Raw genomic sequence first — 22,708 nt, forward strand, 5'->3', positions numbered from 1 at the left:
CCCAGGCTCACTTTACGAAGGCCACAGTCGGGCCTGACAGAGCGGGGTATGAATCAACATGAAATGAAGGTCATGAGTGTAATACTAGGGCAGTTAAAACACACACACTCAGATTTAATTCATGAATTATACCTTGTTACACATCAAAAACACAATTTGGGGTTTCTTCTTGGACTTGTTTGCTATGTACCGAATGAAAATAACACGGAAAAGAAACTGGCGGGGACAGATTTTTACACTGGGTGCTTATATCTCACTCCACTGTCAACGACCCTTGTGAAACCCAGCCGCAATAAACACCAGCTCATGAAGCGGTGCCAAAAGCAATTTTTGCCATGTCGTCTTGAGTTGGCTGTTGGCTCCCTCTAGTGGCGAATCACTCAACTCACACCATTGGTGGCGACCCGAGTTATTATAGGTAGAACCAAAGTTGTTTTTGTTTTTTAAAATGCAGATATTTTAGAACTTTTAATTTACTTCCAACTATTAAATGATTCATTTATTAAGTCTCCTCGCTGCTTGATGTAAATGAACACATGCAGTTGCTGTCCGTGTAAATGTTGCAGAGCAACCACTGAATACTGTACAACTGTTTCAGATCACTCAACAGACGCATATACACTAAAACAAACCGAGGCAGCGTAACGAAACATTTTCTAGTGATTTATTGAGGAAACTGAGGTCGACGGTTACAAATTCCAGCCACAGAGCATACAGCAGTTCCAGTGTTTTTACATCCATACTGTCCCTCTGCATCTGATTTATTCGTGTGTGTGTGTGTGTGTGCGTGGGCGTTACATTTGTCTCACGTGGGATGAGTTACACGCACAAACAGGTGAATGCTCAGAATTCTTGTGCGATAGAACCTTATGAACAACAAATACGGAGTGCACCTCAAATAAATCCAAAACTTTCATTATCTACAAAATAGGTCAAGGCAAGTAAATGGCAACGTGACCAAAGGGTGATTATAGAGCTATAAAGTGAACGGTTTCTTATACAAGTAACGTGAAGGGTCTGGCCAGTGTACTACACAGAAAACACGGTTGTGGCAAGTACTCTGCACTGACTGTAGATAAAGGCTGTATAAATAATAAGCCACCGTTATCGTGTAACAGGCAGTGAGTTAGTTTCTTACATGAGCTTTGCAGTCCTGAACGCTGAGATCAAGTTTGCTTGAATGAACATCACAGTCACACACCTTACTTAATAAAACTGCTCCCTGCAGACAGAATCACACTCGAAAGCTGCTTTTTAAAACAAAAATTAACGCTTAAAAAGAAAAAAAAAAAAAAAGAAAATCTAGCATAAAAACAGCTTTCTCAGACCATCAGTGTGTGGACGACGGTGGCGACTCTTCTTATCTGGCAGCATCTGAAACATACAAAAGAACAGAAGCGGTTAATCAAACTGTTTATTGTTCATTTGTTTATTTATTTTAATCCAACCAGAAAAAAAGCCAAAAAAAGCCCTTAAATCACGAGCTTCATCTTATTGTGTTTGGTGCGAACGAGTAGAAACGTCTGCCGTTTTAAAGCTCCGCTCCAGTAGTCTGCAACAACACAAACATTTTTTTTTTTCCTAAGCAGAATTCCTGAAGCGTTATTCCATTTCCCCGCGCTGCTCACAGCCAAGGCATCCAGGCCTGATTGGGAAGGAAGGCAGCGCATTCAGTGCCCAGCTTATATTTTATAGTAGGTGGGGTGAAGGGGTAGGGAGAGCGTGCGCAAACTCTGCTCGACACGCGCGCCCGTGGATGTGCTCATGCCTTTACGCGCGCACGCCTCCAAAGCATCTGGGCCGCGCTGACATTTACCGAACGCACAATGGGGTCGCGTCCAAAATAATCTGCGTTTATGTTAGGAAGTCCCTATCTTTCAAGCCCTGCTGCTTGTTTGAGGGCGGGGGGTGCGAAATCACAGGAAACACCTTCTGCTGCCCAGCAAAGCCCCAAAAGCCCACGCGGTATACAATGAGATATTAAAAGCCCAGCACTTCCCTGGGATAATTGAAAGTTTCTGTCTGGAGAAACAGTTTTTACCAAGTGATGGAAGAATGCACAAACAGAAGGAAGTTGGGAGGAACTGCTGCAGGAAACAGAGGGAAGGCAGCTCACCGTTCTCTTCTGCGCCTGATGACTTCACTCCGAGGAGCATGACTCCGTCCTTGCTGTTCTCAGCTCTCTGGAAAGATGCGCTGTGAAGGGTTTAAAGGGGTGAATGTTTTTTTTCTGTTTCACGCATCCTAAAAACAGCATGATCTATATCTTTAAATATCAAGCTTACTTCTCAGTTCCGGTGTCAATGGTTTCTGTTCAGCAGAATACAACAGAAAGCATTAATAACCGCGCATGCGTATTTGAATAAAAACGATATTGATCCGGTGTGAGCATTCACACAGCGGGTATCCTAACAGAGGGGATTTACCTGTGGGATCGTGGACTTTCTTGGATTTGAATTTGAGGACGATGGCGGCAGCAGCTGCGATCAGGAAGGCGGGCAAGACAATCCACCACCACCTTTTATCTGGGGGGAGGAGGGGGGGGGTCAGCATCCATCTAGTCTGACATGTCTCCTCCACATTAATGTCTAACCAAAGGGCAGAGCAGTGATGTAGCAGCCGCAGCACAGCTTAGATTTGGACCTTTAGTGGCCCTTTTGACTACTAGATAACATAAGGATCTGCACTGCAGTATGATCCAAAATCATCTGCACAGTCAAAAATGTAAAAAAGAAAAATAAATAAATAATGATAACAAAAAAAGACTGAGCTTCAAAAAATGACTGGACTTCATCTAGTAAATCTGTGCACATAAAATGTAGCAAAAGGACTGTTTTTTGTTTGTTTGTTTTGTTATCATTTTACAGATTGCACTGATGAAAGTGGGATAGTTAAAAGGTTTTGGAGCTGCACTGTGGAGCTGACTCTGAAGCGGCAGCATCAGTTGGCTGGGCGAACGGTAATCTCAGTAATTACCATGAATTTTGTCCTACACATCAGATATCTTAATCGCAAATCCCAAATTGCCTGCAGTGCTGCTGATAGTGCGCTCCCAAATTAGAAACTAGTTTTCTCTTGTCTGTCTTGTTTTTGCTTTTAAGCGTAAGTTAAGTTTTTATTTGGCAAATTATAGTTTTAGGCATTGATAGTTATGGACATTCATGTTAACCTCTGGACTGACGATTAATTGATCACACGAAGGACCAAATAATTAAAGAAATGACTCAGTAAATAAAATTAAACGAATACCTACATTTATTTATTGGTGCATTTAATGATACCAATTTATTTAAGCCATTTATTAGTGCTTATATTTTCACTGGCCAGTTTGGTCCTCCATACAGAGCTGCTTCCATAGAAGCTTTGAGAGGCTGCAGCTGCTGCATCACTGGTGTGCTTTTAAATCACTCAGGAGTGATTGTGTGTCATATCTCTGACAAGTTTAGCGGAGTAAAATTGGGCGGCTACATTACCTGAGCCCTCCTTCTTATCGCTGGTCTGAGAACCTTTAAAAAAAAAAAAAAAAGAGAAGAAAAAAAAGCACATGTCGATTAGGTCCCTGCCTCACTGTCACTGAACAGCACGAACAAACATGATTCGTGATTTGAACGTCCATTCATGGCTCACACAGTGTTGCTTAGCATCGCTCCTCTGATCAACAAGATTGGTCCCTAAAAATGTGCTGTGACGGTGTCCTGCAGTCCTGTCACATTTAGATTTATGAATGGGGTTTTTTTTTTTTTTTGTATCTTCATTAAAACACAATAAATCGATGATTTTGGAACAGTGTATGACACACAGTCTGATAGAGAACATAGACTGGTGACATTTTCACCAGTGAGTGTTGAAGCATGAGTGTCGAGAAGAAGAAAGAAAAAGGAGGAGGATTTGTTCTGGTAAAGGGAAGCAATCATGAATATATGAATGGATACTGTACCTGCGGTCGGGGTACTTGTGCCTGTGGACAGTAAAGAGCAGCAGAGTTTCATTTGAAAAAAAACAAACAAACAAAAACAGTTTTTGTTATTTGACATATTTTTGGAGACTGTTAAAATAAAAGCATGATAATATTTTATTTTGTTGTGTACCTGATTCGTGGTAGTCGATGTCATCTATTCATAAAAAAATTAAAACTAGTTAGGGCTTTATTTGTACAGTCATCAATATTGTGATAAGAGAACAAAAGTCTGCCTGTTATTGAAGCTGCCACATGTACCAAACTTACCCAAAGGTAAAGGCATTTGACCACCAGACTTTGCAATCACAGTGTCGTTAAGCGTTTGAGCTAATAAAAAAGAAAAATCATGAAATAGAGAAATTCTTGCCAACAGTTCCCTCAACTTTTAGCCCAGCAAGAGTTGGGACACGCTCACCTGTTCATATGAACGGGTGAGCGTGTCCAAACTTTGACTGGTACTGCATGCAAAATAAATCCAGAGACTCTTACTATCATTGCTTGTCTTGGTCATGGGTGAAGCAGTGACTACAGACTGGTTTGGTGCTGCTGAAGGTGGAGCAGTCTTAGTAGTAGGGCCTGCAATCGAACCTGCAGGAAAAACAGAATGAAAGGAAACGCTGCAGGAAAATCGATCTGTTGGAGCTTGAAAATAAAATACGCACATGTTTAAGAAGCAGTGTTGCTCTCTTTCTTTCTTTAGCCCAAACTAGTTGCCATAAAAAGTCCACTGTGTATTAAATACATGCACATCACACATCTTTAAACTGCGTGCTGGACCGTGATTGGCTCGTAAACCATTTGTAAAATCACAAACCGAGCTTGTGCAGGTACAGGTATACGTCTGCAGGGGAGCTCTGACAAACATTTGTTGCTCAGGAGAGGAATGTAAATTTTATAATACAGAATATTAAAGCAAAGTTTAATGCAAACAAAAGTGGAGGACTTTAAGACACACTCACGGTTTGCAGAGTTTCCGGTGAAGTTTTTAGAAGGTGACGATGTTCCTGCTGCTGTTGTTGTTCCTGCTGTTGTTGTTGTTCCTGCTGTTGTTGTTGTTCCTGCTGTTGTTGTTGTTGTTGTTGTTGTCGTCGTCGTCACTGCTGATGTTGTTGCTGCTGTTGTTGTTTCCGCTGTCTTTGGCATTACTGCTGTAGTTGAGTTTTTGCTTGCTTATATAAAAGATAAATACAGAGACTTGAAAATACTTTCATATTATCAGGAGAAAAATAGAATCAGATCTCAACTCGGCTCATGTTTCTGCGCTTTGTCATCCAGGTTTAAGCTGCGTCCACGTAGGCTGGACGCTAAGGCTATCATTTAAGTACAGTCTTTGTGGTTCAGTTATACAACACTAAAATGGCACCAGCTCGACACGAGGTTTCACAGTAGGACTTCACTGACAGTAGCTGCAGCTTATACAGCCCCACCTCTGTGGTCTCCAACAGAGATTCGAGGTTGTGGTTGATTTGGTAACCCTGTATTTCCCATGGTGATTCATGGGAATGGTATTTTTTTTTTGCTCCCATTGGTTTAGTCACTTGGCTCAAAGCTGAGACTCGTCTAACATTCTTTTGCAGTGTTTGTGTGTGTGTCCCCCTTTGTACTTAAAATACACACCCAAGAAAGGAAATGTTAGTATTTAAAAAAAAAAAAAATTAAAAAATGTTTTTTTTTTTAAATATAATTTAATGCTTGTGCTCTACTTACACACTGTTGGTGATGTTTGTTTCGCTTCATCATTTGGTGAGTCTGTAAAGCAGAAACATGGCAGTGACTATACAGACAATCCAAGACGCAGAAGGTGGCTGTGGCTGCTGCAGTGTGTAGTACATACACATTGTTGTTTGTGACAGGAAATTGTCATCTTCACTCAGTGCTGCAGCTTTATTTATTTTTTATTAGCCTTTCTAATTCATTTTAATTTTATTGTTAAAAAAGTAGATTTGTGGCTTTAGACTTGCTTTGCTCACATGTAAGTATCACTGCCACTTCTCACACTCTGATCCTCCATTGTGACCGCTTGGCGCACCTTTAAAAGGCTAGCTTTTGAGACGACTGAGGGTCAAACATGTCAGATGGGCGGTGAAAAGTCGAGATAAAGTTGGAGATTAGGACACGTTGAGGTGGATATCCTCTGCTCCGAGTGCTGCAGCAGTGTGAAGGTGCATCCTGTCCCAGACATATACAACTGTTGTTCCTTGATCCGTGTCGGGCTTCCTGCTGTAACTTCATTCAGCATATTTCACAGCAGAGCTTTTGCTCGGTGGCTAACCAGACGTTTCTGCTCTGACCGCCCCGACTCTTTTTTTGTGACTCTTGTCAGGAAGGAAAATCAAAGTCTCAAGTATTTAGTAGCAAGTCTCAAGCCATCTCTGAGTCATTAAAGGAATGGCATGAGGCAAGCCTTAGGTATGTTGGATCATTCAAAGAGCCCTTTAAGTTGATTTAAGTAAATCAAGATAAAGTTCAGTCTTAAGTTTATGTAAACTGTTCGCAATGTATGGCCTTTTTAGTCCTTCAATTCATGTAAACAAATCCATGTCAAGCCTCGAGTATTTCAAAGCAAGTTTAAAGATCAGAAGCTAAAGATTGGCCAGTATCAGAGTGTTGTGGATTTCACCACATCCACACTTGATTACTTTTCCTTATACGCTGCGGAACAAAATCTTACAAAAATAATTATAACGACCTAGGCAAGGGTGTTTCCTCCAGATGTTTACTGCCAAACCTTGGACGGAGATTAGCTGTGAGCTGGGACCTGTCGGTCTCTGGACAATAATCTGTTATCTTTGTGATGGAGGGGGCGGTTTGGTTCCCACTGCCTACCGGCTGTTAGGTCACCTATCTGCTCAGCACAGAGTAGCTTCAAGTTCTTTTGTCTCTGCACGAGGAAAAACCAACAAATCAGCCCCCCCCCCTTCAGTCTCATGTGGCACTCTGGTGCTTTTTCACCCCCAAGATTCTGATTCATGATTCATATTTAACATCTGCTCGCTCACTTTGATTAAATTTCCTTGTTAAAGATTTCCATTAAAATTTGGAAGCACAAAAGCATATAAGCACGCTCAAAGATGATCTCTCGTTGATAAACAGAGACGCGCTCTCTGCGTGGACATCTCTGAAGTGACTTTTGAACATCACTGTGATCTTTATCATTGCACATACCGAGACAAAAAGGCGTACGTAAAAGGGAAGCATAATTAACCACTGCACAAACAAACAAACAAACAAAAAAAAACACTTTCAAACATCTTCCCAGAACAATGGAGGCAATCAACTTGACAGAAAGCCGACTACACTTTTATTGGTTAAATCAGTGAAGAAGGTCGTTCCACAGAATCCTCCCTCCACAGAAACTAACTGTTAAAGTCTCACTGTCAGCGTGTGATCAAGCCAAAGCCAGTGTGAATGATCGCCCTACCTGGTGTGGAGACATGGACAAATGCTAGAAGGACGACAAGAACCCTGACGGTCTTCATGGTGATTCTGCAGCCGTGAACTCCTTCAACGTCTCCCTTCGAGTGGCCCGTGTGAAAGGTGTCCAAGCCTGGGTGCTCCGCTCCCGATGCTTATTTTGGCACTTCCTTTAGATAAAGAAGGGGAGGAAATACACTGGCTTCCCTTCCTGACGTAAACTGGGTGGATGTGGAGACTAACACAAGGCAGCCACAAACCTGAGTCCATCTAACAATCGTGTCAGTTTTGTGCACAGTGTGGCTGAAAGCAGAGGCAACTCCCATCACTTATTTTTTCCTGCTCTGACAGCACTTGATGAGCGGGACGGAGAGTGAATGCAGTAGAATCGGATAAAACAGATGAGATTAAATCTTTAAAAAGCGTTTGTGGTGAGCCAGAGTTGAATGTGAAGTCAGTAATTAATAAAGTAAGTATGGTAATATTTGACAGTGGCGGTTATTACAAGCCTCAGCATTTCATTGCAGTTGTCACAAACACAAACCAAGAAAGATACAATCAGAAAAATGCTGTTTTGCTAATTAATGACTAGAACTGATGACAGAGACCTGACGGCTGCTGAAAGCAACGTCTACACAAAACCTGCTGCTGAGGCGAGTAACAGCAGCACACACTCACACTTCTATTGACGCATAAAGTAAATAGTTTTAATTTTTTTTGTAAAAGTATCCCAACATTCTGACTTTTATACAAAGTAGCTATGATCAAACACCAACAACCCTTTTAAAGACCGACTGATTTTTACTTGAAATTTCACTTTGAAGACAAGGAACCTCACATGGACTTCATATTTTTCTCCAGAGCTACAAAACCAAACTTCTGGTTTTTTTTGGCCCTCCCAAACAAACAGGATGCCAGAGTTTACTTCCTTTCATTTAAACATTGTGTTTGATTTCTGTTGAAAAGACAAAACAAAGGTATTTTAGATAGCAGTCACGAGAGAGGAGTTGGCTTCTTAATTAAAACACAGAATTCAGGTTTACATTTTTTATTTGTTTGTAACTACTTCAATTTTTTTTTTCTGGAAATTAATTAAAAATAGTTAAGTAGTTAAGTAAAGTTACAAACATATTTTTCACTTTCCCAAAGCTTGATTTCAAAAATCAAATGTAAACTTGAAGTGGATGCACTGACCACTTCATTAGGTGGTGTTGTTTGAACACCACAGCCTGCCCATCCCATTATGACCACAGTGTATCCATCCTGATGGCTTCTTCCATCAGGATAACACACCATGTCACATAACTCAGATCTTCTCAAACACAACAATGAGTTCACTGCATTCAAATGGGCTCTACAGTCATCAGATCTCATGTAATGGAGCTCCTCTGGGATGTGGTGGAACAGGAGACTCACATTATGGATTGTGTGAATCTGCACCAACTGTGCGACGCTATCATGTCAGTATGAACCAAAATTTCTGAGCCATGTTTCCAGCACCTTGTTGAATCACTTTTAAAGGGAGAAAAAAAAAGAGAGGATCTAACTCAGTACTAGCAAGGCGTACCTAATAAAGTGTCACTTGAATACATTTAAAAAAAAAAAAAAAAAGAGTGCTACAGATCCCTGTTGTGATTGTGCAATCCTAGCTTGGCCTTCTGAGTTTAATCAAAGAAGTTTGATGAAGAGGAAACACCTTTGCTGAGGAACTGCCAAGCAGCAATTTCCTATTTACATCCCGGGGTACTCGGAGCCAACTTTTTTTAGAGTGGGACTGCAGACGGCAGAGAAAAACGACTTGATGCTGAACTTCCATTTAGAAGTCATCTCCGTGTCATTTTATCTATTTTCAGGCACTTTTCCCCCTCTCAAACTCTGGGCAGTGAATTAAATAATGCGCCTCTACTGTCTGCGATTTCCTCACAGGTTTAAATGATGGATTTCCTCGAATCTCGCTGGAAAACACAACCGCACACATTTTTATTTGAAATTCACTGACTGAAGACCGCCGGCTCAGCCCGAATCTCTCACTCAGTCTCTCCCTCTCATACACACACACACACACACACACACACGAGATGCAGGTTCATTTCAAGTTGAAATTCATGCACATTTTTATTGAACAGTTATATAAAATACTTTTCATAGTTGCAAGTGCATGCCTCATCTGCCAACAGTTTCGAAGTTAAATTACAAAAGCAAGGCTTCATGTCGTGTAGTGAATTACTTGGGCACTTAAAGCAGTTCTTAAAAAAGATCTAAGTATTTTTTTTTTCCTCATTTCATCTTAAAGTATTGAGCAGTATCAAACCTGTAACTGATATACAAAGCAGAGGTCCAAATAATAGTAATAATAATAATAATAATCAAATTACACTTTTCTGTGGCACATTTACAAAACAAAACAAAACGATTCACCTGTTATATGACACAAACAGCTAATCATGCATTTTGGGAGTTCCACATGTAACCACACACCTCACAAGAATTGTCAAACATGCTTAATTGGACTGTGTGCACTTACAAGCGCAGGTTAAAAATTTGATTTCTCATCCATCATAGATAATTAAATGCTTCAATTACAAAAGAAGGCATAGAGCATCATGGTGCTAATTGAAAGTATGCAGGTATACGTTTCCAGTATATGTTCACTAAAGCGCAATATATTTCAAAAAACAGGCCTCCACAGCCAAGGTTTTCCAGATGTTCTACTTCCTTTGTTTGATTTTTATAAAACATGCATAGGCAGACACTTTATTGTATTCTTTTTTTTTTCCATTTTTTTTTTACACAATATAGTTTCTCTATTTTTACTTTGTTCGCAATACTTAAAAAGAGAGAGAAAAAATAACACTCAATTCCAGCAAGCCACAATAAATCTACCCCACCCCCCTTTCCAAAAGAGACAAAAAATAAACATATCTGCAAATGATAGATAGGTTAAGTGTAAATTCCAGTTATGAAACTCAAGAAAATAGGTATTCATTACTGAGTTATTTAGCCATTATACAGAAAAATCAGGTCAAAGCACACACCAAAAGAACCTGAGGTAAGCATAATATGTACAAAACCATAAAACGTTCCATTATTTGGCATTTCCACAACATTGCAACATTCTTTTTAAGACTGCCTAATTAATTTCAGAGCTATTTTAAAAGAGTAGCAAAAAAAAAAAAAAAAAAAAAAAAAAGTTATCAATAAATAGTCCTTATTTAGTTTGTACACCCTCATATGTTAAAAACATCATCTCATGTTCTGTCCTTTTTAGTGCTGTATTTTTGTAAACGTACAATAGTTAGTAAGAAGTTACACGACTTTCCGTTTCGGTGTAAATGAGAAAGGGTCTTTCGAGGAAAAAAAGAAATAAAAGAAAAAGAAAAGAAAATGAATCGCCTTTAAGATCTCTCTCTCTCTCTCTCTCTATCCCCATTGTTCTCTTCCTCTCTGACATACTGTGGTGTGGAGGTCAATCAGGCGCAGTAACCGCCTGACCGTTCAGAAATGTGACCTGGCAATAACTTAGCAGATTTGACTATGAACTAATATTTTGAAGGCATATCCAAAGACTAGCAAGTGAGATGTCCCTCCCCCCCCGAGTGTGAGCCAAAGATGCCTCTCCCCTCCACATGCCAACATTCCTACTCCTCCTCTCCACACCTTCACCCTCTGCCCCTTTTCTGTGGTGGCGGGCCATGATGAGGCTGGGGGGCGAGGCAGCCCCGTCGGCCAAGGTGGCGCCTTGTTGCTGGGCCTTCACTGGATGTTGCTGCCGCTGCTGGTGCTCCCCTTGGCGTCCGTGCCGTTGGTCTCCGAGGACAGAGCCTTGTTGAGCGAGTTGAGGCTGGCGTCGGAAGGCAGGGCATCTCGCCGCGGCGGCATCCTCTCATTGATGCGGTCCAGGCCCTTGGCCTCTTCGAAGCTAGTGATCTTATGCTGAGGCGAGAAGCCTTTGATGGCTGTTGAAATGCGGGAGATAAGGGGCGGGGGGCGGGAAAGGAGAGTTAGGAGTGATTTTAGAAGGAACGGAGCTTAAACGATTAAAAGAATGGGGGTGGGGGGTTGGGGGTGGGGGTGGGTGGGGGTCACGCTCACATTCACCCGTGCATCACCAAATTTGATTATCTTTGCTCTGATCTTGAAATTGCACCAAAAAAAAGTTGCTTTACTGAGAAAATGAGAACAGAGACTGCACCTGATGAGCTGTTGGGTAATTTAATTACATTTAATCCATGATCTCTCCAGACGTACATGTGTAGGTTTGGAAAATAGACATATTTGCTTTCTTGGGTAGCGTCACATGAGAAGATCCTTTTAAATCCTACCCTTTAAATCTGGTTATTCTGACTTATTGGAAACTTTGCTGACTTACTCTTTCTCCCTCATTTGCAAGGGGTTGCTGCAGGGGATCTGGCTCTGATTTGTGTCCCATGGAGCTTTGGTGTGTTTGGCAAACGTGTTAACCACTACACTATGGAGCCACTAAACAAGTAACAACTGAGACTTAAAAAAAAAACAAAAAAACAAACAATAAAGTGAAACCAACTGTTAGCTGTCAAAAACTGCAGTCTCTTGAATGGCCACTTGAGGTGAATCAGTCCCCAGAGAGGTCCATTTCCAAATGCAGAAATAAAGAATGTTTACAGCCTAATAGAAAATAATAGTTTTGGGCTTTATTGCCAATTTCTCTGCATTTCAAGCGGGTACCAACTAGGTCAAAGCCACTTTTTATAGCTGCGAGTTCATGCACCATTTCTCGAGATTTCCTAGCTCTTTGCTGGATGCTAAGCTAACTAGCTGTGAGCGACACAGAGGAGTGTTATGAATCTTCTCTTGTAACTCCACCCAGGAAATGAAAATTTCCAAAAGTTGAACTTTCTTTGGGCTGAAGATAAAACGTGAAAATATGAAGTGAGAAGAATCTGTACCGTTCATAAGGCCAGACAAAGTCTTCAACCACTGATATTACTGTTTATGTATTTTCATGGAAAACAGCGTGTGCTGTGCAGCATTTTGAATGATTAATGGTTTAATAAGGCATGAATACAATATAAAAGTATAGAAGTAATTTTGAGAATGTGACAACACACTGACACCATTTATCTTAGTTTCAAAACAACAGATGAAAGGATCACATGGTCCTTCTAAATCTACAAAGGGCACTCCTGGCCTCAGGGTCGGCAGGTTTTCACTGTGCCAACAATATCCGTGATACGGGACCATCTAATGGCCATCTTGTCGTGCTTTTTTTTGTACACGTTAAAAGTTAAAAATATAACTGATATTAACCAATATCTCAACGCAGAACACCTGAAGACCCCAAACATCCAGGTCACCTCATCACATCACAGCGTATAGAACGACAAAAAGGGGGAGGAGGAGGAGAATGATCGAAGAGACAAGAAAAGAATAAAGGGGGGAGAAAAAAGAAACACTAGAGTGGAGCCCACTGAGACATTCACTTCCACAAAATAGAAACCACGCTGAGACTGAGCTCACGTACAAAGACACTACAAAGGTACTTGGGGTGCTAACGACTTGTTTAGTCTGCTTGAAGCATGCAGCAATTAAGGGTGCGCTGGAAGTTATGAGGGGTGGAAGTCACAATACGATACAAAACTGAATCAACTAAACTGAATAATGGAAAAAAAAACTGTAATAAATACACAATAAAACACCACTGAAATGAATAAAATCAGGCTGATTTGCTAGAACAGCACTTCAACTTTGAATTCAAGGCTGGTTCATTCAATTCAGTGGATTCTTTTAGCATTTAAAGCACTGAGTCTTCCCAATATTCAGCTTGAGTTCCATTTCAGCACATTTTTAAGTACAGAGTTTACATTTTGTTACTTCCACCTTTCATAAAGACTTGAGGGTGATTAATACTGTGATTGCAAATAAGAAAAACCCTTTTACTAGAATGGGGGGGAGAGGCAGGGGCATAATTTAAGAGGACAAATTGGGGATTGTGGAGAGAAGGGTGTGATGGGTAGTGTAGTTGTGTTGCTGCATAGCACAGGTCAGACTCAGGTTATTAGCAGCTCACAGGAAAGAACACGACACAGCAGGGCCACAGAGGATCCACATGGAGAGAGAAGCAGAGAAGAGTCTGGACACTACAATGGACTGTCCTCTATGGGGCTAAAGAGGAAGTACTGGACATTTTCAATGTAAATAGCAGCTGGCATACTACTATTTAGCTCGCAGTTGAGGTTGTTCTTGCGCCGAAGGCGATGCAAGTAAAGCAGATTTTAGGGAGGATCCAATTTGGATTTGAAAGCCTCCTGTGGAGCAGCTACCAATTCAGATTCGGCTCGGACGAAGGTATTATATAAATACAACAGCAACAACAATGCACAACTGCTTCAGCTGTTTCAAAGGGGAAACACCATTATGAGCTTTCATAGCAAGACTTCATTGTATTGAGTGAGGGCAGAGCGGGGGGGGGGGGGGGGGGGGGGGGGGGGGCACACTGCTGACTTTGATAAGGGAATCACATTAATCATTAAAACTATGACGAGTGATTTAATTGAAATACCATCCTCTAGAAATCCTTAGATAAGAGAATAAGTGCAGGTCAACACTCTCTCTGTTACTTTGGTAATATAGTCCATTAGGAAATTAAGTGTTACTTCAAAACAATACCCTATATCCTGACAAGGTGAACTCTACTGATAACCACAGGGCCATTCTTTGTCTTTAAGGGCCTGAAAACCTTAATCATGAGCATGAAGTTAAAACACTTTAGACTATTTCACTGTACAGCTTATGACCACCTCTTTATGCAGTGCCTAAATCTAGACCTGCTACACACAATTGCTCTGGGGGAAAAAAAAAAAAAAAGACTGGTACCAGTGCCAAATGTTGGTACTTGCCAAATTCAGAACCCATGATGTCAGTGGCTATGGGAGGGCATATCTCAAGTGACTGATAATTCAGATACAGCCCACGGATTTTGGCTACCACAGTTTTATTCCCACAGAAACTAAATACATATAATGCTGCATTCACTACATGCAACAATCACTTCGCAAAACCTTTTGAAACCTTTCTTTGGTACGAATGAGGCACCAATCTGCACCGGGCCAAACACCATCGGTGGTGATAACCAGGCGATCCTTGGTGCTTCTTCTATTGTTCTTAAGTAGGTGAGACTTGTTTAGAAAAAGGCCATGTCATATATATTCAGTGCAAAAGCCTCGAGTCACCCCTCATTTATTAAATAGGTGCTGCAATTCACTGAACTGTGCCAACACTTGTGGCATTCAGAATGTAAGGCAAAAACAGAGAGTTTGTCAATTTAAAGTTGATATTTGGGATGACCAAATCATTCTTCAGCACAGCCTGAACTCTCTGAGGGAGCTTTCTCATTATTTCTTTAAGCAGTCTTCAGGAACAGTTCTCCAGGCTTCCTGAAGGAAATTCAAAGCTCTTCTCTGGATGCTGGCTGCCTTTTGTTCTGTTCTCTATCAAGATGATCCCGCACCGCTTCAATAATGTTGAGGTCCCGGCTCTGGGGAGGAATGGTGAGTCATTGTGTGTTTTTTCAATCCAGGTATGCTGTCGCTGCACTGGCAGTGCATTTGGGGTCATTGTTATGCTGAGAAATGAAGTCACTGCCCATCAGACACTTTCCAGATGGTACTGCACGGTGGATCAAAATCAATTTTGACAAGATCCCCCACACCATTGGACAAGATGCAGCCCTTTTAGGTGCCATGAATGATTCATAGGTTAGTGTTAAGTGGCTTAACACACACACGCGCGCGCGCACATGCGTGCACAAATCCTCTGGAGAACTATTGCTCCAGAGCACTTAGAATATTACAACAAAGTCTGGCTCCTTGGAAACAAAATATAAAGAACTGGGGGGGGGGGGGCTTAAGACTTTTGCACAATATTGCACTTCTCAGCATTAATCAAGAAACGGCCTCATTTGAACCAAAAACTCCTGATTTTTACTGGGTTGTGTGCATCAGAGAACCCCTTAAAATTGCAGGTTTTCAGGGCCTTTAAGGATGCTGCTCCAGGCGGCCCCTCTGGTATCTGGCGAAGGCTCGGTAAAGCTGCCAGCTGACCTGACGATACTCGTGTATTTACACCGCCTACACTATGTAAGTGTGACTGTGCATTTCCTCTTTATCTTGATGTTTATTCTGCATGAAATACATTTTAACTGTATCCAAGCGGGATTTTATGGAAACTGTCATCACAAATTGTTGCACTGACTAGAAAAGAAAAAAAAAATCCACAGAGCAATAATTATTTTCTAGTGCTGATTTCCAAGGAAGACCATGAGTAGTATTTGCTTTGCGCTCACTCAAAATCACAGATGACCTCTGTGATTATAAAATCTGTGCTATGAAATTCATTCCCCTTTCAAACATGTGACCACAGGATTTCCTAACTTACTTACTTCTTTTTCTCCGTTAATAACTATGTCACAGTTTGTTAGCCCAAACACCCAACACACTCTATTCAAGCACCAGCGAGATGGATGAAAACCCAGCACAGCCCCCTGTCTATTGCCATGAGAAGCAACAGAAGAGGGCAGCCAGACCCATTTACCTTCGTCAGCCTCAATAGCTTCAATAGTAGCTGAAGAGAAGAAGAGGGGGGTTGCAAAATGAATGAGAGAAGTGAGCAGAGGAGTTCATTTTGTCCCAGGAACAAGTCAATGAGCAGCAAAGACAGCCAATGCCGACAACAAAGGTTAAAATCATCTCCACATTTTATGACAGAGGACATGTGGATGTTAGCAAAGAGGGGAAAAAGAGGAAGAGGAGAGAGAGAGAGACAGGATGAGTCTTAGTTTTTCGATGAGATCCAGATCTGTAAAGGGGAGGTGACATATGCATGTGGCAGCAAACCTCGTGGAGAGGATTGCATCTTTGAGGTACTTTGAATGCGCTTGACAAAGGCCTGAATGTATGACAGATAAAATGGAAACTGCAGGAATGAACATCAGCAGCAATTCAGCGAGTTGCAAAACACATTAGCTTGTTTCTGCTATGCAAAGAAGAGCACACGTGGAGAAAGAAGAGTCTGATACAAGACAAATGGAAAACAGAAATAAGATTTAAGTGCACGTGCAGTTGTGAGGTTTCCGGCTGTGACTTAAGTGTTAATGTAAGCTCAAAGTACCACAGAAACACGGCGCGCTGTTAGCACCGTGTTGTGTGTGCAACATGAAGTAGCGTCTGCAGCTGCAGCTTCAGCATCTTTTGATATGAAATATCAAAAGTGCTGGCTTACTTCTGTGTAGTGTGAGGGGAGGAAACCTTTCAGCCACTTACCAATCAATTACAGTCATCCTTGAGATAATAAATTAACACACAATAAAAAAAAAAAAAAAAATACTGTGCAGAGTCAGCTTTAACAAAGACAGGGATGGGGCAGAAGGTGACAGCAAAGTAATGGCTAAATTCTACTGAAAGCTACATACTAATAAAAAAAAAAAAAAAAAAAAGACACAAGAGTGTGAGACTTTAAGGAGTATGGCTGATGGAGTCAACATTAGAGTAGAAGCACACTGGTGTCTGCCTCAATAAGGGGAGCAATGTGATTCTACTAATGTCGTAACAGGAATCTCTGATCATCGCTCTACCTTCACCGCAGTTCTCTTTAGTGTCAGCTGCTTCCGAAACAAATACTTCTACACTTATATCCTGTATATGTTAATCCTTGAGACCACTACTGTCGTGTAGGCCATCGGAACACTGAGTGCTTTCAAATTTACACTTAAAGGGGACCTATTATGCTTTCCCTTATTTTCCAGTGCTGGATGGCCAAAGTTTCAAATAACGAGGTCAGTGTATGTGCAGATATTCCTTTTCGAGCTCAGGTATTAACACAGAAGCCCCGCCCACCTGCTATTCAAACAGATTTTTCCAGACAGTGTGTGTACTGATGGGCTACAACATGGCCCATTGTAAGAAACATAATGATTAAAAATGAATCATACAAAACTACTTTAGTTGAATCCCAGAAAACAAAACAAAACAAAAAAAAAATGATGTTGGAAATGAGCATGATAGGTCCTCTTTAATGTTGCTTTAAAAGCTCAGCAGAGATGCTGAAAATAAAGATAATTGCATCCTTCCTCACACAGATATGCAGAATTGTCAGCTTTAGCCAGAGGCTATTTCTTTCTGACACAGTCACGTGTTAGGACATGCGTGTCCAGTCTAGTTGACCGATGCGGTGTTATAAAATTTGACACAAACGGTGTGAATTCCATCTTTAAAGCCATAACCTGCTGTAAGTGGTTCTTAAGTGAAGTCATGGACTATTTTAATAAGAATTCACAATTAGAAATGAAAAGGTGACTTCATAAGCAATAAAACTCAAGCTTACTGAGCTCCAGAGAGCTGCATGATTGCTGCTACAGCCTTACTTGGTCTGGTATGAACAATGGTTGCCGGTGACTAAGTAGATAATGCTACACAATGACCAAACAGAGACAGTTTGATGACTGTGCGCACTATAAATCAATGCTAAAGTACTACGATTAAACATTTGCTATTATCACCACGTAAAGGTTACATACACTACACTTCAATTTAAAGTAGATACATATTTATGACTCTAAAGATCGTGACACATCTCTGCACAGCATGCGTTCGGGAACACGCCAGCTGATGGAGGGTGAGAACCTGTGCGAGGAGAGGGAAGTGGTCTGGATTTCTGCTTTATTCTGTGAATGACAAGGCAGACGGCAGCTATCCCCTTTTCACTCTCAGTTATTTGTGTCGATTCGGTTTCATCCTTTGAATCACAGAGGCCTGCGTCTATTCTGACGGAGCACTGCCGAGATTCTCTCCACTAGCTCTCAAATCGGATCAGTGAAGTGCCCGTTTGTGTCCAATTAAAGTAAAGGCGATCCCAAAAAGCCTTCGTGTCCTTGCTGCAGCAGCTTGTCAGACTCATCGTTTGAAACTTGACATGAGAGGGTGAACTGAGCTCTAATCTTTTCTCACAAAAATAAAATAATAATTGAAAAAGGGAAGAAAAAAAAAAACCACAATGGAATACTTGCACAATTGATTATACCTGCAGTTTCTATGGAGAAAAGAGAAAGAAAGAGATACAGGTAATATTTGAGATAAACCCAGTGGAATACAGTGAAAGACAAGGACGGGAAGAGAGGGCATTAATGCCAGATCAGAGGGGACACATTTAAGGAGACATATGGACACCAAAAAAAAATTTTTTTTTAAATCTGCTGAACGTGTTTGGCATTGATTGGGGGAGAGGGGGACTGTCTGATTTGTGCAGAAAAAACTAACACAAACTATATTAATGCTGAAAGAAAAGCACATGGAGCAGCTGTTATTGCTTAGCAAGAATTAAACTAAACATAAAGCAGAGAAGATGCACGCTGCCAGAAAGATTTAACTACGATAACAGCGTGGTTTTTGGAAATTCTGGTGCAATTAGAGAGGAGAAAAGCGAAGGGGTCTGTATGTGCAGCATTCTCTATACACTAAGCTTGCACTTTGTTGAGAAGTCTGCTGTGTAAGGGGAATTTGTGTTGCTGTGAGAATCCATTGATGAGGGTCTGGGGCGTCTCTGTGACAGTCTTACCATTCTGCAGCTTCTCTTTGCCACCGGACAGCACTCCACTTGGTAGCATGCCTGTGGGGGTCAGTCCCTTCAACGTCAGCACACTCTCACTCTCCTCTCTGAAATATTAATACAGCAACATTTAGTTTATTTACAAGGTAGCACTTCCTTGGAGCTCTTTTTACTCCAGGGTTCATACACCTTTTCCAGGATCAAATTTCAAGATTTTCCAGCACATTAACACTGTGATAACATACTCAAAATTATTTCACATATTTAATCACATTAAAAAGATGGTATTATGCCATAAGTCACTTGACAGAAAACAATAACTACTGATAGTTAATTCGGGAAACTTTATTCTTCAGATTGTGAGCAAATCCGGTTTAAAACAGCTCTTATGTTGCTGCCACGGTGTAACTCGGTCTAATGCACCAACCTGAACTATCCATCAAAGTGACCAATCACATTAAGCTCTGTTCAAATGGGGAAAGGTCAGTTTCTTCAGGGGTGTAGAATTCACAGACATATATGTCTATGGTAGAATTCAGCTCAGCGAGCGTGAACCTGCAGCAGCGCGCGCACAGCAGACACTTGTTTGTTTGTTTGTTTGTGCGCGTGGCTGCTGAGTTCTACGCACGCAAGTTTCTGAATTTACTGACGAGGAATGAATACCTGCGCTCGCGGAATGACATTATTTGCGTAGATTATGTTTTTTCTCGCGCGTGACTTTTGACCTAAATATAATTCCATACTTGTCTTGTCCATAATTGGAATTTGCAGTGTTCCAGCCAACACTCATTAAAAGGGCGACTCTCTGTCTTCAGGGGGAGGGGCGGGGCCACAAACAGACTGACAGGTCACATACGGACGTGAAGGCCAGCCGGAGAAATTTTCATTTTAGACTTTACGATTCATTTTTTTCCTTTTAAATTATATTAAAAAAAAACAACAAAAACAAACGGTTACAATTTCAAGCAGTTTCAAGCCCTATGTCCAAAATTCAAGCACCTTTCCAACAACATTAAAAATTTCAAGGCTTTCCAGCACCCATACGAACCCTGTCATTCATTTAGAAAAGCACCAAAATAGGAATTTTAGGCAATCAAATAACAACTGCATAGCCAACTTACCAAGTTAGCAACAAAAAGAAAATGTCAGTGCTTAGCTTTGGCCAGCAATCAATTGCAGTTTAAAGTATTAAAGTAATAAATATATTACTTTAATAGTTTATTAATAATATATTAAAGTACAGGTCTTTATGCCTGTGTGAATGGAGCTTAACACAACAACAACAGGAGAGCATACGTGACCCAGTGCAGACTGTTCTTATTTACTTACCTGAGCACTGAGAATACCCTGGCCATCTTCCCAATGGCACGGATCTTGTTGCGGATGACCTCCTTACGAGCAGAAGCCGTGGCACCTGTGGGATTGAGAAACCGGAAATAAAAGTCTCACAACCTGTGATTTATCTGATCTAAACCATATCCTGTGGAGGTATACAGTTACAATACACCGCGTAGTCTGTGTGCTGTGTGTTTGTTTCAATCCCCACTCCTATTTAAAAATGCCATCAAATTTAGTACATCGACTCAAACAGAGCGTGTTTGGTGGACTATTAGTTTATCCGGAAGTGCATGAGATGAACACAATGCACACACTTTGTTATTGAAGTCTTAAGCCCAGCTTACAAAAAAATGGTTTGAATCTATAAAAACACATCACAACATCTGAGTAACTCTCAGCATTCAGTGCATTCATGCTGCGGCTCTTACACATCATTTTCCCCAGACAACACGTAAACATTTTAAAACCCGCCATTGTACTTCATCACTGAATGGCTTTGACCTTGTCCAAAGTGTTCTCAGCATGTTTCGATAAGCGCGCTCTATAAATGTTCCTGTGCTGTGTTTTGGAGACTAACAGGATTTTTCCTGGACTGGAAACTTTGTTTTAAAGAGACCCCCCTTTTGTAAAATAACTATTTCAAGGCCCCAAGGGTCCAGCTTGGAAAATGTACGAGGGATAGAAATGAGGTCGATGTGTGGTGCAAAGCTGGGTAAGGGACACAGCTGACAGTCTGAGGCCCTCTTTAAACATCTTCCTGTTATCCTGAGGGTGAATAACCAGCAAACATTTCTCTACAGAGCTCACTCTCTCTGCCTCGCCTCAAACAGGAGTGACTGTTAAGACTATTGACACATCTTTCAGCTTAATTAAGAACCACAGTTAGCCTTCAGCAGAAGTGTTAGAAGTCGCTTTAAACAGAGGTGTTAGTTTACAGACTTCTGAAAGACAGACAGCAAGCAGTGGACAAAAGTCTGTCCATCTCTGCACACACCAGTACAGCTAGTGTTTGTACCTTTTTTGGGGGGATATATTAGCTGTCCTTCTCATGAAACACCCCCAGAAGAGAAGACAAGAGAAAGGACAGAGAGATCAGTGGATGGGCTGCAGAATGAATGAAGGAGGTGGAAGAGAGGGAGCGCACGGCGAAATAAGAGGCGAGAAAGCACGAGTGTAAAGAAAAGCGATGCCTTGAGCACAAAAACTCTGGAAAACAAAAAAAAAGAAAAATTAGATGAGGTAATCATGGGAAAGAGAGAGAGAGAGAGAGAGAGGTGGAGAGAGAAGAAAAGAGAGATGAGAATCGAGTGAGGCTGGAAACATCAATATAATGGTGACTGAAAATCACAGCAGATAAAGAGCAGGGCAAAGGAGGGATTATCAGAAATCATAACAGGGCAGAGAAAAGGAGCTCATGAGTGAGAAAGACAAAAGTTAACACAATTCAAATGTCAACATAGTTAAAAAACAAAAACAAAACAAAACTGACAGAATATATGAGAGTGGAAATGGCTGCAAAACTGTGAAAGAAACAAGCTCGAGAGAGGACGCCAGAGAGAGAGAGAGAGAGAGCAGGGGCACAGAATGTGAAAACGCTGAGCAGATCAACTGAAATCAGCATGAATGAGTCAGCAGAAAATGAAGATGTTAAAGGACGGCTAATACCTGACAACAGTCGAGTGTGTGGGCTGTGCCAATTTCCTAATTTAGGCTTTCAGACAGGAAATGCTTTTAAAATGATCATTTATCTGAAATCTACAGCCACTCTTAAAACCCAGTTTATAACAGCAAGAAAAATTCTCTTTGTGAATTTGGAAAAATTGTAATAATAATTACAAAAAAAATTTTAACTAATTTTCAAATCCAATACAAATCACAACATTCGGTCTTAGATGGTGTGTGGTGTGTGCTCCAAAGCCATTTCAATCTGTGCTCCCTGATTATTATATTAAAGAAAATGTTGCATTTTAGACGTGCAGGAAGTGCTCAAATGTGGTTTGAAATCTGCAGAGATCCACATATCCTGGGTTTACTGACTGTGGGCATTAGTAAACACAAAGAAAGAGGAGGAAGGGGGGTGGAGAGGGAATCTGGTGAGATCGTTTCCTGTTTGGCAGTACGGGGTGGGGCAGGCAGAAGAAAACTGGCCATCTCATGTACATACACTGTAGCCTGGTATCAAACAGATGACTCAAATTTACCACTATTATATGATGATAAAAATACACTCTGACTATGCTGACATTATCAAGCAACTTTGTAGAAAACAACACTTCAAAAAAAAAAAAAAATGTCCTTAAAGGATTTTAAGACCTTATATTTTAATACTGACAGATACTGATACTTTATAAGGCTCTGCTGATTTCCTGGATTATCTAAGCTTGCTATTTCCAAGTTACTGAAGGTAAATTCAGTCTTTGA

General features: G+C 41.0%; 2 protein-coding genes across 7 annotated transcripts in view; both read right to left on the reverse strand.

The window, feature by feature from the left end:
- Window positions 1-650: 650 nt before the first annotated feature.
- Window positions 651-7,667, reverse strand: LOC115775128 (bypass of stop codon protein 1-like). The gene is made up of 12 exons (XM_030722638.1): window positions 7,380-7,667; window positions 5,666-5,707; window positions 4,918-5,127; window positions 4,448-4,546; window positions 4,226-4,285; window positions 4,089-4,112; window positions 3,938-3,958; window positions 3,474-3,506; window positions 2,427-2,525; window positions 2,286-2,310; window positions 2,117-2,196; window positions 651-1,374 (listed from the first exon to the last, which is right to left on the reverse strand). The coding sequence occupies exons 1-12, from the start codon at window positions 7,435-7,437 to the stop codon at window positions 1,361-1,363; spliced, it is 765 nt and encodes a 254-aa protein (XP_030578498.1). The 5' UTR covers window positions 7,438-7,667; the 3' UTR covers window positions 651-1,360.
- Window positions 7,668-9,457: 1,790 nt separating this feature from the next.
- The window catches only part of LOC115775057 (serine/threonine-protein phosphatase 2B catalytic subunit alpha isoform), a 77,870-nt gene continuing 64,619 nt past the window's right edge, over window positions 9,458-22,708 (reverse strand). The window contains exons 11-16 of one of the 6 annotated variants that reach the window (XM_030722500.1): window positions 21,303-21,329; window positions 20,279-20,363; window positions 18,959-19,056; window positions 18,425-18,433; window positions 15,941-15,970; window positions 9,458-11,328 (exon numbers count right to left, since the gene is read on the reverse strand). In XM_030722500.1, coding sequence (XP_030578360.1) covers window positions 11,126-11,328; window positions 15,941-15,970; window positions 18,425-18,433; window positions 18,959-19,056; window positions 20,279-20,363; window positions 21,303-21,329 — 452 coding nt within the window. In that variant the 3' untranslated portion in view covers window positions 9,458-11,125. The remainder of the gene's footprint in view (window positions 11,329-15,940; window positions 15,971-18,424; window positions 18,434-18,958; window positions 19,057-20,278; window positions 20,364-21,302; window positions 21,330-22,708) is intronic. The other 5 variants (XM_030722501.1, XM_030722502.1, XM_030722504.1 and 2 more) reach the window with 5 other exon arrangements.

The sequence above is a fragment of the Archocentrus centrarchus genome, assembly GCF_007364275.1.
Source record: "Archocentrus centrarchus isolate MPI-CPG fArcCen1 chromosome 18 unlocalized genomic scaffold, fArcCen1 scaffold_23_ctg1, whole genome shotgun sequence".
NCBI lineage: Eukaryota > Metazoa > Chordata > Actinopteri > Cichliformes > Cichlidae > Archocentrus > Archocentrus centrarchus.

Bases quoted from the DNA above. Each gene is read 5' to 3' on its own strand.
- LOC115775128 (XM_030722638.1), bottom strand. From the start codon at position 7,437: ATGAAGACCGTCAGGGTTCTTGTCGTCCTTCTAGCATTTGTCCATGTC. The intron at 3,507-3,937 runs GTACAGTATCCA...TTTTTTTTAAAG, and splicing joins CACAAGTACCCCGACCGCAG to GTTCTCAGACCAGCGATAAG. The intron at 2,197-2,285 runs GTAAGCTTGATA...AACCCTTCACAG, and splicing joins ATTGACACCGGAACTGAGAA to CGCATCTTTCCAGAGAGCTG.